This window comes from Aedes albopictus, chromosome 1 (assembly GCF_035046485.1).
Source record: "Aedes albopictus strain Foshan chromosome 1, AalbF5, whole genome shotgun sequence".
NCBI lineage: Eukaryota > Metazoa > Arthropoda > Insecta > Diptera > Culicidae > Aedes > Aedes albopictus.
In genome coordinates this window covers 297,458,343-297,473,280 of record NC_085136.1, presented here as the reverse complement: position 1 = coordinate 297,473,280, position 14,938 = coordinate 297,458,343, and the positions used below count along the sequence as shown (strand labels likewise).

General features: G+C 44.1%; 1 protein-coding gene across 1 annotated transcript in view; it reads right to left on the bottom strand.

Moving 5' to 3' along the window:
- Positions 1–3,152: 3,152 nt before the first annotated feature.
- Positions 3,153–14,938, bottom strand: part of LOC134291985 (uncharacterized) — a 32,914-nt gene continuing 21,128 nt past the window's right edge. Inside the window, exons 3-4 of the mRNA XM_062860571.1 lie at positions 4,535–4,725; positions 3,153–4,097 (exon numbers count right to left, since the gene is read on the bottom strand). Of these exons, the coding sequence (XP_062716555.1) occupies positions 3,420–4,097; positions 4,535–4,725 (869 nt within the window). The 3' untranslated portion in view covers positions 3,153–3,419. The remainder of the gene's footprint in view (positions 4,098–4,534; positions 4,726–14,938) is intronic.

Below are 14,938 nucleotides of genomic sequence, written 5' to 3'. Positions count from 1 at the left end.
TCCGGCGATTCCTGGAGGAATCCGGCGATTCCTGGAGGAATCCGGCGATTCCTGGAGGAATCCGGTGATTCCTGGAGGAATCCGGCGATTCCTGGAGGAATCCGACGATTCCTGGAGGAATCCGGCGATTCCTGGAGGAATCCGGCGATTCCTGGAGGAATCCGGCGATTCCTGGAGGAATCCGGCGATTCCTGGAGGAATCCGGCGATTCCTGGAGGAATCCGGTGATTCCTGGAGGAATCCGGCGATTCCTGGAGGAATCCGGCGATTCCTGGAGGAATCCGGTGATTCCTGGAGGAATCCGGCGATTCCTGGAGGAATCCGGCGATTCCTGGAGGAATCCGGCGATTCCTGGAGGAATCCGGCGATTCCTGGAGGAATCCGGCGATTCCTGGAGGAATCCGGCGATTCCTGGAGGAATCCGGCGATTCCTGGAGGAATCCGGCGATTCCTGGAGGAATCCGGCGATTCCTGGAGGAATCCGGCGATTCCTGGAGGAATCCGGCGATTCCTGGAGGAATCCGGCGATTCCTGGAGGAATCCGGCGATTCCTGGAGGAATCCGGCGATTCCTGGAGGAATCCGGCGATTCCTGGAGGAATCCGACGATTCCTGGAGGAATCCGGCGATTCCTGGAGGAATCCGGCGATTCCTGGAGGAATCCGGCGATTCCTGGAGGAATCCGGCGATTCCTGGAGGAATCCGGCGATTCCTGGAGGAATCCGGCGATTCCTGGAGGAATCCGGCGATTCCTGGAGGAATCCGGCGATTCCTGGAGGAATCCGGCGATTCCTGGAGGAATCCGGCGATTCCTGGAGGAATCCGGCGATTCCTGGAGGAATCCGGCGATTCCTGGAGGAATCCGGCGATTCCTGGAGGAATCCGGCGATTCCTGGAGGAATCCGGCGATTCCTGGAGGAATCCGGCGATTCCTGGAGGAATCCGGCGATTCCTGGAGGAATCCGGCGATTCCTGGAGGAATCCGGCGATTCCTGGAGGAATCCGGCGATTCCTGGAGGAATCCGGCGATTCCTGGAGGAATCCGGCGATTCCTGGAGGAATCCGGCGATTCCTGGAGGAATCCGGCGATTCCTGGAGGAATCCGGCGATTCCTGGAGGAATCCGGCGATTCCTGGAGGAATCCGGCGATTCCTGGAGGAATCCGGCGATTCCTGGAGGAATCCGGCGATTCCTGGAGGAATCCGGCGATTCCTGGAGGAATCCGGCGATTCCTGGAGGAATCCGGCGATTCCTGGAGAAATCCGGCGATTCCTGGAGAAATCCGGCGATTCCTGGAAGAATCCGCCGATTCCTGGAGGAATCCGGCGATTCCTGGAGGAATCCGGCGATTCCTGGAGGAATCCGGCGATTCCTGGAGGAGTCCGGCGATTCCTGGAGGAATCCGGCGATTCCTGGAGGAGTCCGGCGATTCCTGGAGGAATCCGGCGATTCCTGGAGGAATCCGGCGATTCCTGGAGGAATCCGGCGATTCCTGGAGGAATCCGGCGATTCCTGGAGGAATCCGGCGATTCCTGGAGGAATCCGGCGATTCCTGGAGGAATCCGGCGATTCCTGGAGGAATCCGGCGATTCCTGGAGGAATCCGGCGATTCCTGGAGGAATCCGGCGATTCCTGGAGGAATCCGGCGGTTCCTGGAGGAATCCGGCGATTCCTGGAGGAATCCGGCGATTCCTGGAGGAATCCGGCGATTCCTGGAGGAATCCGGCGATTCCTGGAGGAATCCGGCGATTCCTGGAGGAATCCGGCGATTCCTGGAGGAATCCGGCGATTCCTGGAGGAATCCGGCGATTCCTGGAGGAATCCGGCGATTCCTGGAGGAATCCGGCGATTCCTGGAGGAATCCGGCGATTCCTGGAGGAATCCGGCGATTCCTGGAGGAATCCGGCGATTCCTGGAGGAATCCGGCGATTCCTGGAGGAATCCGGCGATTCCTGGAGGAATCCGGCGATTCCTGGAGGAATCCGGCGATTCCTGGAGGAATCCGGCGATTCCTGGAGGAATCCGGCGATTCCTGGAGGAATCCGGCGATTCCTGGAGGAATCCGGCGATTCCTGGAGGAATCCGGCGATTCCTGGAGGAATCCGGCGATTCCTGGAGGAATCCGGCGATTCCTGGAGGAATCCGGCGATTCCTGGAGGAATCCGGCGATTCCTGGAGGAATCCGGCGATTCCTGGAGGAATCCGGCGATTCCTGGAGGAATCCGGCGATTCCTGGAGGAATCCGGCGATTCCTGGAGGAATCCGGCGATTCCTGGAGGAATCCGGCGATTCCTGGAGGAATCCGGCGATTCCTGGAGGAATCCGGCGATTCCTGGAGGAATCCGGCGATTCCTGGAGGAATCCGGCGATTCCTGGAGGAATCCGGCGATTCCTGGAGGAATCCGGCGATTCCTGGAGGAATCCGGCGATTCCTGGAGGAATCCGGCGATTCCTGGAGGAATCCGGCGATTCCTGGAGGAATCCGGCGATTCCTGGAGGAATCCGGCGATTCCTGGAGGAATCCGGCGATTCCTGGAGAAATCCGGCGATTCCTGGAAGAATCCGCCGATTACTGGAGGAATCCGGCGATTCCTGGAAGAATCCGCCGATTCCTGGAGGAATCCGCCGATTCCTGGAGGAATCCGCCGATTCCTGGAGGAATCCGCCGATTCCTGGAGGAATCCGGCGATTCCTGGAGGAGTCCGGCGATTCCTGGAGGAATCCGGCGATTCCTGGAGGAATCCAACGATTCCTGGAGGAATCTGGCGATTCCTGGAGGAATCCAGCGATTCCTGGGAGGAGTCTGGTGATTACAGGAGAAATCAGACGATTTCCGGAGGAATTTCTGATGGTTTCTTTTCAGATTAACTCTGTGGGCATAGAACTCGTCATGAAACTGAAACAATAATAACTTGTGTATTCAGAACAAAACCTTAAACTTTTCTCATTTATAGAGCAGGCAATTATTATGTTTTATTTATTTGAATCTTCACTAAAATATCATAACTTATATGATTGTTTTCGCAGACTGACGTACACTCGTACTGCTAGCTGTAGATAATAGTCATATTTACACTAGTTAAACTGCACTATAAGTTCCTTCCACCCAGTATAAGTTCCTTCCACCCAGCCCCATCAAGCTCCGTCCAGCGAGTAGTCGTAATCTGGTCGTCTTCTCCTGTACGGAACACTCTCGTCATCTTCCCACTGTCCTCCACCACCGGCCGTCCCACCCGTCTGCCGCTTTGGTTCAATACTTCGCTGCCAGCCGCTTCCTCCTACTCCGCCTGATCCGTGACCGGAGTGTTCATAAACCACATGTTCTCCTCCTCCACTGGCGGCAGCCGCCTTCTTGAACCCATTCTGCAAAGAAAGTTCCAAAGAGCACTCGTCATTGATTCTGTTCGCACTTCCCCTAGCTTACCACCAGCGGTGACTTTGCGACGATTTTATCGAACCATAAAGATAACCAAGGTTATTTACCAGCGTCGAGAACACCAATGCAATCTTGGCCATGATCAGCGCCACTGCCGCCAGGAGGGCCACCTTCCCCAGAACCAGCTGAGCCATCATCGCCATAAAGGCCACTCCACCCATCATATACATTCCGCCTTGGTGTTTATGCTTATGCTTCTTGCCCCGTGCTTCTGCACCGAACGGAATCAAGGATCGCCCATCCGGGGCCACTAGACTTAACTGGATTGATCGAGAATCAAGAAAGTCCCGGATCTTCATTATAATCGTATGCCAATCTACCGGAGTACGTTCCTCTGCTTCCGTCAGAGCAAAGTCCGGATTCTTCCTGATCACTAGATAACGGGTCACTCTCACTACAGCGTTGCTGTTGATGGCATTGTTCAGAACTCGCACTAGAACGTTCTTCGCACAGTCCACAAAGCCAATATCGGCCAAACAGTTTCGAAAGCTGGACACAATTTCAACCGCAGAACTCGAAACCGAACTTGTTCTATTCAGCACTTCTTCTCCGGAGCTATCAACGGCCATCGAATACGTCACCCGAACCGAGCTTGCCACGGCGAGAACCGAAATCACGAGCAGCCACTTCATGGTGAAGAAGGCATGTTTTGCGCAACCGAACTGTCAATCGAGTATCCGAAATCTGTCGTGACATTCATCTTTTATAGAGTTCAAAATGCAACAACCTCCACGGCGGCGTCGGATCAAGCACCGCCACCGGTCTTGTTCTAGTAACTCGTATAATTACCGACTTCCAAAATTTCCCAAACCAACAAGAAGCGACGGTATTTAGTCGATCTTCATATCAACGGCGAACTCGCGGAACCCTCGCATCAACCATGAGTCATTAGCCTAATGAAGAAAAGGCAAACGAGAGTGATTCGACCTCGAAATCAGCAGACGGAAAATCGTCTACCACTGACTGCGGCGGTCTTTCTCTAGCTAGCTTCCGGAATGAGTTCACTTGGTTCTGTGCGTGAGGCTTAACGTTTTAGAAATCGAAACCAACCGGGGAAAGATGATGCGCTCGCGATAGGGCTCAGCTGCTCAAGACTCACTCGCACATGATCATCATTGCATCGGGCCGGCGCGGCGGTGGCGACGACGCTGTTGTCGAGACGCATGAAAACCATCGCAATCGCGGTAAAGGGAGAAATGGGAAAAATGTAAACAAATGAGTTGTTGTAGCGTAGGTACCTACTATTGGGGGCCCCGTATTGAACAAGAAAGATGCAGAAGGCATTGAGGCCTACGCGTAAGCTGAATTAATTATTCAGGTGAGTGATCATGCTTCGGTTCGATTTGGTTGGACTGCGCAGCGAGGAGAAAGGGAGATGGTAGCCCTACTTTTGATTTCGATCGATGCTGCTGAAAGTACCTGACTTTTTTGTATGTTTAAAACAGTACTGTGTTGCATCCAGTCAAGTCATATGACGGCATGGTCATAATTTTTGTGGCAAGATATTCTTAGTCTTTTGATCGGTTAAATCATCTATTCGTTCAACCGAGGCACACAAGGTGCTGAGAGTCTCAGCAATGACATAGGGCCCATAACTTCCCAAACTTAGTTTCGCGACCCCCCAACCACATGCAGGTGCGCTTCGATTGTTCTACGAAAAGCGGGATGAGGATAGACTCGGGTGTCGCAAGAGCCAAGTTTGGGAAACGAGGACATAGGGGTACAGTACATTGAGTAAAATTTTAGAAATTCAAAAAATACATCGTTTGAATTCATCATTCCATGAAGATGAACCTTCGTTCGGGTAATGGGTCATGAACCCACAAATGAAATATTTATCTAGTTGGATTCATTACCAAAATTAAATCAGTTTGTGGGTATCTAGGGGTCTAGGGAGCTTAGGAGCCTTTCAGGAGAGCTTCAGGGGTGTTTAAATTGCGTTTCAGGTGATTAGGGGAGAGAGATATCTGTGAATTCAGGAAAGCTTCACAGGAATTTCCGAGCGGGGGAGGCGCTCCAGTAAGTTTCAGAAGGTTTAATGGAGCTTCGGGTTTTGGGAGGAGGGTGGTATATTGTTTTATCCCTTTCGTGACGAACCAGCACAATTGTGCTGTTGAGCAACAACTGTTTTGTGTAACTTTTTCAACTGTTTAGTCTTTGGTTTTCCCGATGTAAATTATTTTGATGATTAAGCCATAACTTATACTTGCATGTGTGCAAACAAACTTTTGTTTATGTTCTGTGTAAAATTTACCACAACAAGTTAAACAAAAAGTGAGCAAAAATGGTAAAACATGAAAAAGTTTTATCTGTCGCAAATTTTTAATTTTCGATTTATCTAGGTGGACAAGGCTAGGAATCGAAAGACAAGGAGTAGTACTAGACGGATTTCGCGCCAACTCGAACAAATGTTGGCAGCACCCTCTCAGATTACAACGAAACTTTCTTGGTGTGTAGACCTTGCCCAGATAAGCCACTTTGCATACTCATTTTTCTATTTTTTTTCTCGACTGACTTTTGAAAAGGGCTAAACTTTTTTTATGGATTTTTTAAAAATGTTTTTAATCAAAAAATGACTACTCCTACAAAAAAGTGTTGTATGGGTGATTATCACAAAATAAGTCAAATTTTAAGAAAAAAATACTGAAAAAAATCCAAAATGAGCCCTACACTGAAAAAAATCATTTCTAAAAATTCAAAGTTGATTTAAAAAAAAACACCATTTTTTATTTTGATGAAATTTTGTCTCAAGACAGGTAATTATGTTCCCTACCAACCGTCCATACATCACAAGATAGGCACTTTTAAGGAAAAAAAGTTTTTCTAACAAAAACTTTTTCTTGTTCGAATGATTTTTTTTTTCAGTGTATTTTGTTATCAACAAAAAAACCAGTGAAGGCCATAACAATCCCAGAATCCAATGAAACTCAATTTTCTAGGAGATTTTGTGTTATTTATTCAATCATTTGGAAGGGTTTTCCTATACATAAAAAACTTCAAAATATTACAAATGTATTTTCTTAGGAAATGTAATGTTTGATCGCAATATGTATTGAAGTGCACTTTTAAATATACAATTATTTATAATTATGAATTTTTCAAATATATATATATGTGTCTTAGAGCCAATTTCAAACATGTTCTTTTCTATTTTTTCCGATCATACTAAATATTTTTGGTTCATCTTCTGAATTAGAATACCTGTTTGCCTTTACTTTGTCGCCAGGAATAGGCAAAAAACTATGGAATTTCTGAGTGCCTGGTATTGTTTTGGCGTTATTATATATTTCTTCGAGATCTTCTGACATTTTAATGTACTGTTCAGTGGATACGTAACAGAAATTTAATTTAGTTATATTTTTATCTGTCTGTACAACTGCCCAGTTATATAACTCTCGTGGAGTTGTTATGGTATTTCCATAATCTCGAGCAAGACTTGCTCTCTTTGCCATTCGCTTGAGAGTGCCACCAATAACATCACATGGACCTTTACCGTGGGACGTTGCAAAAAAATGCCATTCTGCTCTTAATGCATGCTTTGACTGGAATCTACATAGACTAGCAAAGTTCTTCTTATTTTTGTATTGTGATGCTGCCCCATCAGACATAAAATAAATTTTAGGAAAGTTCGTTAATTGTTTCATAAAATCTATCATTTTTGAGATGAACAACTGGACCGCAACTGTATCGTGAGCCATTACTTCCGATATGATAATGAAGCTAACATTTACAAGTTTATTATCTTTCATATAGTAAATTTCAAATGGGTGTATTGTTGCTTGCGAGTTGTTCCAATGATATCCTTGAGCAGCGTTTTGAATTATGAATGAATAGTTTTCAGAGAAATCACAAATCGCAAGAATTTCATCATCCTTTAATGTATCTTTTTTATTTCTGAGAAATGATGATTGTTGTTTATGAATAAATTCGTGTGTTATAAGTTTGTCAATTTTATCAACAAGATACGGAACAAATTCATCAACAGGTTTAATAATCGTTTCTAAATTACAGCGATCAGTATTCAACCACTGCTGAAATATAATCTCTTCTTTGTCATTTGATTCTAATATCAATGTAAGTTCCTCTTCAATGTGTTCATTACAAGCACACTTTTCACAAGCACGGAAAAAGCAATTATCTGTTCTGGTGGAAATATCGCAAAGCATTTTTTGTATTATTTCATCTTGTGACGCAGTTCTTATACTGTTGAACATTAAATTTACATTTTCATGAATAGTACATATGCATACATTATGTATACCAGTAGAATCAAGTAAAATACAATGCTTTGGTCGCAACTGTGTAAATACTGTGAAACCAATATTCACAGTTTTGTACATATCTACAAAAATCATATAAGCCTCTTTGAGCGACATCATCAAAAGTCGTTTTTGAACTTGTTGTTTTTTTTTTTTCATTTCGAACCTCAGAAACAAAATCATTTGTTCCTGGCATTGGCCTGCTGATATCATTATCTACAAAAAAATTCTCTTACTATTTGTTTTGTATCGTCATCAATACCATGCCCCATGTCATCAATACCATGGTTCTGGAACATCATGATGTTGCTGCCCACTAAATGATGGTTGCATAGTTTCGTCGTTTCCATCCGATCGGCGTTTTTTCGTATTCGGGCTTCTGTTGTGACTTATCAATCCACGACATGACTCACAAATACTCATCGATTCGTCGATTTCATGTGTATATCCCATGGAATGAATTTTATCTATCAATCTTAATGACATGCCCCGTAGATTATGACGGTTGCACTTTGGATTGTTTATTTTTGCACTGCACTTGAATTTGTTGAATTTTGATTTATACGATTGATCCATTACTTTTCAGAACTGCCTTTAATAACCAAAGAGAAGTAACACGTTGAATGATACCGATTCATTTTCTTGTTTTGTTCATATTTGCTTTAGGTACAACTCTTGATTTGTTTTTTTTTTCGATTAGGTAGTTCGAATCTAATAAATAGCCTTACCTAATATTAGGTAAGAACATGGGGTAGAAACGTTTGGGTAGAAATTACAGCAGCACGTATGAAATGCGTGTTCTAATTGTATATTGTTTCGTACTTCTAGAGTGCTGCTGCGTGAATATGGGTGCATTGCATTGTCGCATATGACACAATAAGTTTCATTGCATTTTGAGATTACTAGATAACCTTCACTGGTTTAGTTTGTTTTTAAAAAAAGATACTGAAAAAATAATAATTTGGACATGAAAAAGTTTTTGTTAGAAAAACTTTTTTTCCTTAAAAGTGCCTATCTTGTGATTTATGGACGGTTGGTAGGGATCATAATTACCTGTCTTGAGACAAAATTTCATCAAAATCAAAAATGGTGTTTTTTTTAAATCAACTTTGAATTTTTAGAAATGATTTTTTTCAGTGTAGGGCTCATTTTGGATTTTTTTCAGTATTTTTTTCTTAAAATTTGACTTATTTTGTGATAATCACCCATACAACACTTTTTTGTAGGAGTAGTCATTTTTTGATTAAAAACATTTTTAAAAAATCCATAAAAAAAGTTTAGCCCTTTTCAAAAGTCAGTCCAGATAAATTTTGAAGAAACTAAGTATGCAAAGTGGCTTATCTAGTCTTGGTGTACATACCCAGAAAGTTTCATTGTAATCTGAGAGGGTGCTGCCAACTCCGAATACGATTTGGGGCGAAATTCGTCACTAGCAAATGCCAAAGAAAAAGTGTTGATATATTAAAAAGTCTGAGAGTTCTGGAGAGCCAAATTTGAGCAATTTGTATGGAAATTTCACTTTTTTTAGCTCCGTCACGAAAGGGTTATATGGATTTCACAGTGTTCCGAAGTGCTTCAGGAGACTATCAGGAGCCTTTCAGAGGAGTTTCAAAGGGTTTCGAAAACGTTTCAGTGGGTTTCCGGGGATTGACGGGGTTCCTCGGGAGGAACTTCAGCATGTTGCAGATGGGTTTCTGAGTGTTTCAATGCATTTCAGCGAGTTTCGGTGGGTTAAAAGATGTTACAGGGGGATTTCATGACGGCCTCAGAGGATTTCCGGGGAATTAACGGGGCTTCTTGGGGGTTTCATAAAAGTTCATCGCGGCGTTTCAGAGAAATTTCAAGCATTTCAGGGGTTTTCATGGTGTTTCAAGAGATTTCAAGGCAATAAAAAAGTAAATGGTAGATTTCAGTTCTACCGCTGTTGTCGTCGAGAACAGACGGAATCAAACGCGTTCTCCGGTTCTCTTTTACCAGCTATTGTGCTGTACATGCCGCAGCTTGCAAGCGCGCTTTGTTCGTCGGTCGTTCACCGTAGCTTCATACGCTGAGGTGCTTACTGCGTCGTCGTTCGGATAGCGAATAATTGAAATGTGTGATGTTATTAACACCGCTCAATTTCGTTTCCCGGTGGGCAGCCCGCGCCCCACTTGGACGGAAATTGCCAGCTTCCTGAAAAAATTGGACACGGATTTGACGGTGATGGACACAGTGTACAAGACGGCCCATGATCGTTCTTTATTTATAAAATTTACGACGTTGGAAGCAATGCTGCAATCACTGCAGAAAAATACGGAGCCGATAAAATTCGTATATGAAAGCGGGCAATTGGTAGATGTCCGAATGTGTGTCGCAGGTACCAATGTGAAGCATGTTCGGGTGTTTGATTTACCGCCGGAACTAACCGATGACCAGTTATCCCACGTAATCGGAGAATTCGGGAAGATCGAGAGGATTGTTCGAGAAAAGTTTCCCGAAGAGCTCGGTTTGGGCCACCTGTTCAATGGGGTGCGTGGTGTGTATATTGATATAAAAAAAGATATTCCACCAGCAATCGTCATTGGGAAGTGGAAAGGGAGAATTTTTTATGACGGCTTGAAAAATACGTGTTTTTTGTGTCGAGCGGTGGGTCACCGAAAGGATACCTGCCCCCAACGGCAAAAGCGGAAGATCCACGAGAACCAAAAGCAGGAGGAAGCGAAAGTCAGTTCTTATGCTGAAGTTGTGTCTGGAGAAGCGAGCGGATCAGCAGAACAGGAAGTTTCGGAAGAATGGGTGGACGAAGTAATTGAAGTTTTGGACGACAACGGACACCTCTCGGATACGTTTGAAGTGGAACAAACGCCGTCGAGAAGTTACGATAAAGCAACGGATTTGGAGAAGGAAGTACGCCGTAAAGAAGGTATTGAGAAGTTAGAAGAGGTAGCCAGAGCGATCAAGGATGCGATGACAAACCCGAACGCTAACCAGCGTAGAGCTCAGTTCGCCGCATCCGGTTCCAGTTCTGGCTCTGGCTCGCGTCCGAAAAAGAAATGTACACGTAGAACTTTTTACTAGAATGTATTAACATTGTTTTTTTTAGAATAACATTTTTTTTTTTGACTCTCGGCTCCGTAAAGTTTTGTATAAAACGAATGAGCCTAAATAAAACCATCTGAATAAAAAAAAAAAAATGGTAGATTTACGGGGTTTCATAGAGATTTTAAGGCGTTTCAGTGGGTTCATGGAATTTCAAAGTTCCAGGTGGTTTGAGATAAATTCCCGGTGCCTCAGGAGAAGTTTCAAAGGAGTTTAAAGATACTTCAGGGGGTTTCATTGGGGCATCAGAGGGTTTCAGGCCTTTCAAGGAGACCTTTGGGTTGTCTCAGGGGGTTATAGAGGAGTTAAAGAGCTGTTTTCTACGGATTCAAGGGGAGTTTCAGATAGGTTTCAAGACATTTCCAGGGTTATAGCGCGTTTCAGAAAACTTCGAGTTTTTTAGATGGGTTTCAGGGGGATATTAATAATACACAAATGCACACTACGAAAAAATCAAAATTACTCGTGTCGTAAATTTATTGCACAGAACGAAAACAATTTAATGACGTAAATTTATACGTCTTCTGGCAAAATAATACGTCATTCATGTAAAATTGAGTTCAATGTGACATAAACAATTTGTGAATCGTACATCATTTCGTTTCATATAACTAAATATTCAGTTAAAAGTGACAGAAAATTACGTCACTTGGGCGTTAAAATTTACGTCATATGTGCTGCTTGAATATGTGCATCCAGAGTGACGGAAATTTACATGATTTTTTTAGGCGTGTGTGTTTACCTGAGATTTAAACCTAACTCATTATACAACGAGCGATTATAGATCCGATGTACTCCAGAAAGTGTTTAGAACTTGAATTGAATGAGTCTGGGTGAGCATGGCTTTTGTCCGTAGGGCTTCTTATGGTCTAATGTAGTTATGTTTGTAGAACCATTGCTATATCCTACAGGGAGTTCTTTGAGTTTTTGGGGCAACAGGGATAATAGTCCTGAAAACGGCCTTGTTGCGACTTCGTAAGTCGATGGACGATGCCAAGCAGAAACACGCGAGACTCGCGAAGACTGAAGCAGCGGCGAAACCTGTGAAGGAAAATGATACGAAGTCTACCCAGACGGAGGCCTTCGCTTTCGCAGGCAGTCCAAAAAGTGCGGCGGGTGCGACTGCTCGTGACAAAGCACTCGAAGAAGCGGGTGAGGCAGCCGTCCGCACCGGTGGTGTCCGCAAGGCTAGGCGTATACTTACCTCGAAGGTCGGCAGCAATCTTCATAAGTCGGAACCCAGCCAGGTATCCCGGAAAGCTGGGAAGGGTGGGCCTGAAAAGGCTGGCCCGTCCCGGAAGGATGGAAGCAAGGGGTTGCGACCGTTGGTAGGCTCTCAGCAGTCACAGAGTAGGACAAACTAAGGGGAGGACCTTCTTGCACTAAGGTAGAGCGGAAAAAGAAGAAGTCGAAGCCGCAGGTAGAAGTAGTGAGGGACGCCAAACCAAGGTGTAATCACAGACAAACATACGTATCACTTGAAAGAAATTGCGATAAAAATCATCGTCACGAAAACATAATCGCCCAATGCTAACCAGGCTGTGCTACGCAAACCACTCAGTAGGTGGCAGTAGTGAGCAAACGTCAAACAGGAGCAAAAACGATGCGAGCGCCGTGACCGAGCGATTTGCGAACTACAAAATATTTGAACTAACCGTTAAAAAGGGTAACGATGAGAAGTGAGTAGAGTGAGACGTCTGTTTGTCTGTGGTGTAATCATCGCGCTCATCATCAAGACAAAACAGTCGAAGTATTCGGACGTCTTGAAGGCTATGCGAGCCAACGTGCGCTAGACGTACTCGTACGGGCGAGATGACCCTGGAACTGAAGCGCGATAAGGAGCGCAAGGGCGCCGCCTTAGCGAAGGAATAGAGTTGAGGGCTCTCACACATGAGGCGACTCTGAAGGTCAAAGACCTAGACGAGGTCACCGAAGTGGAAGAGTTGCGCTGTGCACCCCTCTCTGAAGCAATGCCTTCTTGGTGGTTCCGGAGAGACGAAGAGCTTGGCGACCATAGGAATGTTGAATACTTGAAAACCGTCAGTGTCAACGCGTGTCACGCGATTGTTTCAGAAGCGCCTCTCTTAACCCTTATAGGATGTTGGGGTCAATACGACCCAGAGAGGTTCGTTGAACGTGCACTACGCCGTCGTGGTGCACCTAGCGTAACATCTTAGGAGGATTAATGTCACGGGATCAAGAGACGATGACAGAGAGAGTCTACACAGAAAGAAATTCTGAAAACTACACGTGACGTAAATATTAGAACGTTTAAATTTCCATTTCATTTCATACGATTTTACATAGAAGAATGTCTTGCATGCAAAGTTGCAAGCAAGCTCCATACTGTAGACAGCCTGTAATTTTACAATCCGATGAAGATTTGTGTTGAAAGCGATGGAGGTCATTTTGTTACAGCGAACTCGATATAACAATTTTGAACTGTGATAGTAATATAGTACTCATGCCGAAGCGTGATATTACATATTGACATACATATTCACAATGCAACTACCGTAGACGTTCGCTTGGTGCAAACGCTTTAACAGCAAGCCCGCTAAGTGCAACAATTTTGCAGTTATCACACCGCTATCCGTCAAACTGAAATGTCAATAGTGATGCGATGTGTTTTTGCATGTACTTTTGATGAAACGCAATGTTTTTCGACTGCACATTAGTTGCATTCTGCAACAAGTGACAGTTTTCGAAGCTTGTCAGTTGATGCAGTTATCGAATTTCATTCGGTAAGTAAAACGTAAACATGTTGCAGTTAATGAACGTCTACTGTACTCACTGTACTGATACATTGATTAGGGACTGCGAAGGTTGATGAGCCGGGAAACACTCTTTCTTCCTACGGGGTTTCTTATGGGAGTATGAGTGAAAAAAAGCAAAAAATCTTCCCTCCTTCACTTTCTCACAGAAAACCGCAAACAAAATCACCACCTTCGTAGTCCCCAATTGATTTTGAGAATCATGCACAGAAAGAAATTCTGAAAACTACTCGTGACGTAAATATTAGAACGTTTAAATTTTCATTTAATTTGATTCAATTTTACGTAAAATAATTTCTTGCACGCAAAGTCGTAAGCATGCTTCATACTGCAGACAACCTGTAATGTTACAATCCGATGGAGATTTGTGTTGAAAGTGATGGAGGTCATTTTGTTACAGCCAACTCGATGTAACAATTTTGAACTGTAAGGATATAAGTATGTCCACTCTATCTGTTAAAAACAATAACTATGGTAATTTTCCAATTGTTGCACAGCTAAAAACTCGCCTATTGTTGCACACTCCATGTTATTCTTATGAAGTGTGCAATATTTTCGAATTTTTAGCAACAATTAGAAAATTACCCTATCCTGAATTTACTTGGACCAGGTGAAAATGTTATTTTCAAAACGATATTGAAGTTTCCGTCATGACGCTTGATCATTAAGAAATGACATGATGAAGCACGCGAATGCTCGTTTCATGTCGTGACGGTGGTAGAGACGAGTTTTTCACCGTCATGGGAAGGCCACGACCAATATATCCCCCTGGTCAAATATTTTCTAGATTCTAAAAATTACTGATAATTTAGTGTGATCTCCCGGGCTGTCAAAGCATCGATCATATGTACACAGAAAGAAATTCTGAAAATTACACGTGACGTAAATATTAGAACGTATAAATTTCCATTTAATTTAATTCGATTTCACATAAAATAATTTCTTGCACGCTAAGTTGTAAGCAAGCTCCATACTGCAGACCACCTGTAAATTTACAATTCGATGAAGAATTGTGTTGAAAGCGATGGAGGTCATTTTGTTACAGCGAACTCGATGTAACAATTTTTAACTGTGTATCATATGTGGGGTGAGTTTCATACTATAATGGATCGAGTTTACCATGGTGTCGTTTGACACCTTTACCCTGTCTAAATTGCTAGCGATTTCCCGTAGTAGTGCTGACAACTCTCCGGAGACTGATCAAGGGAGTTTTACATCATCACTTCCTTCCCTATCCTAAATTCACGTGCATTCGTTCGTGGTCGGCACTGGTATTTTTTAATCGCAACGTATTATCCATTTACACACTAGGTATGGGGCTAGTCTCAAGCTTCATCTGTTAGTTCTTTGTGTAAATGCAGTCATTCTAGACATTCCTCCGGTGCTGTCCAT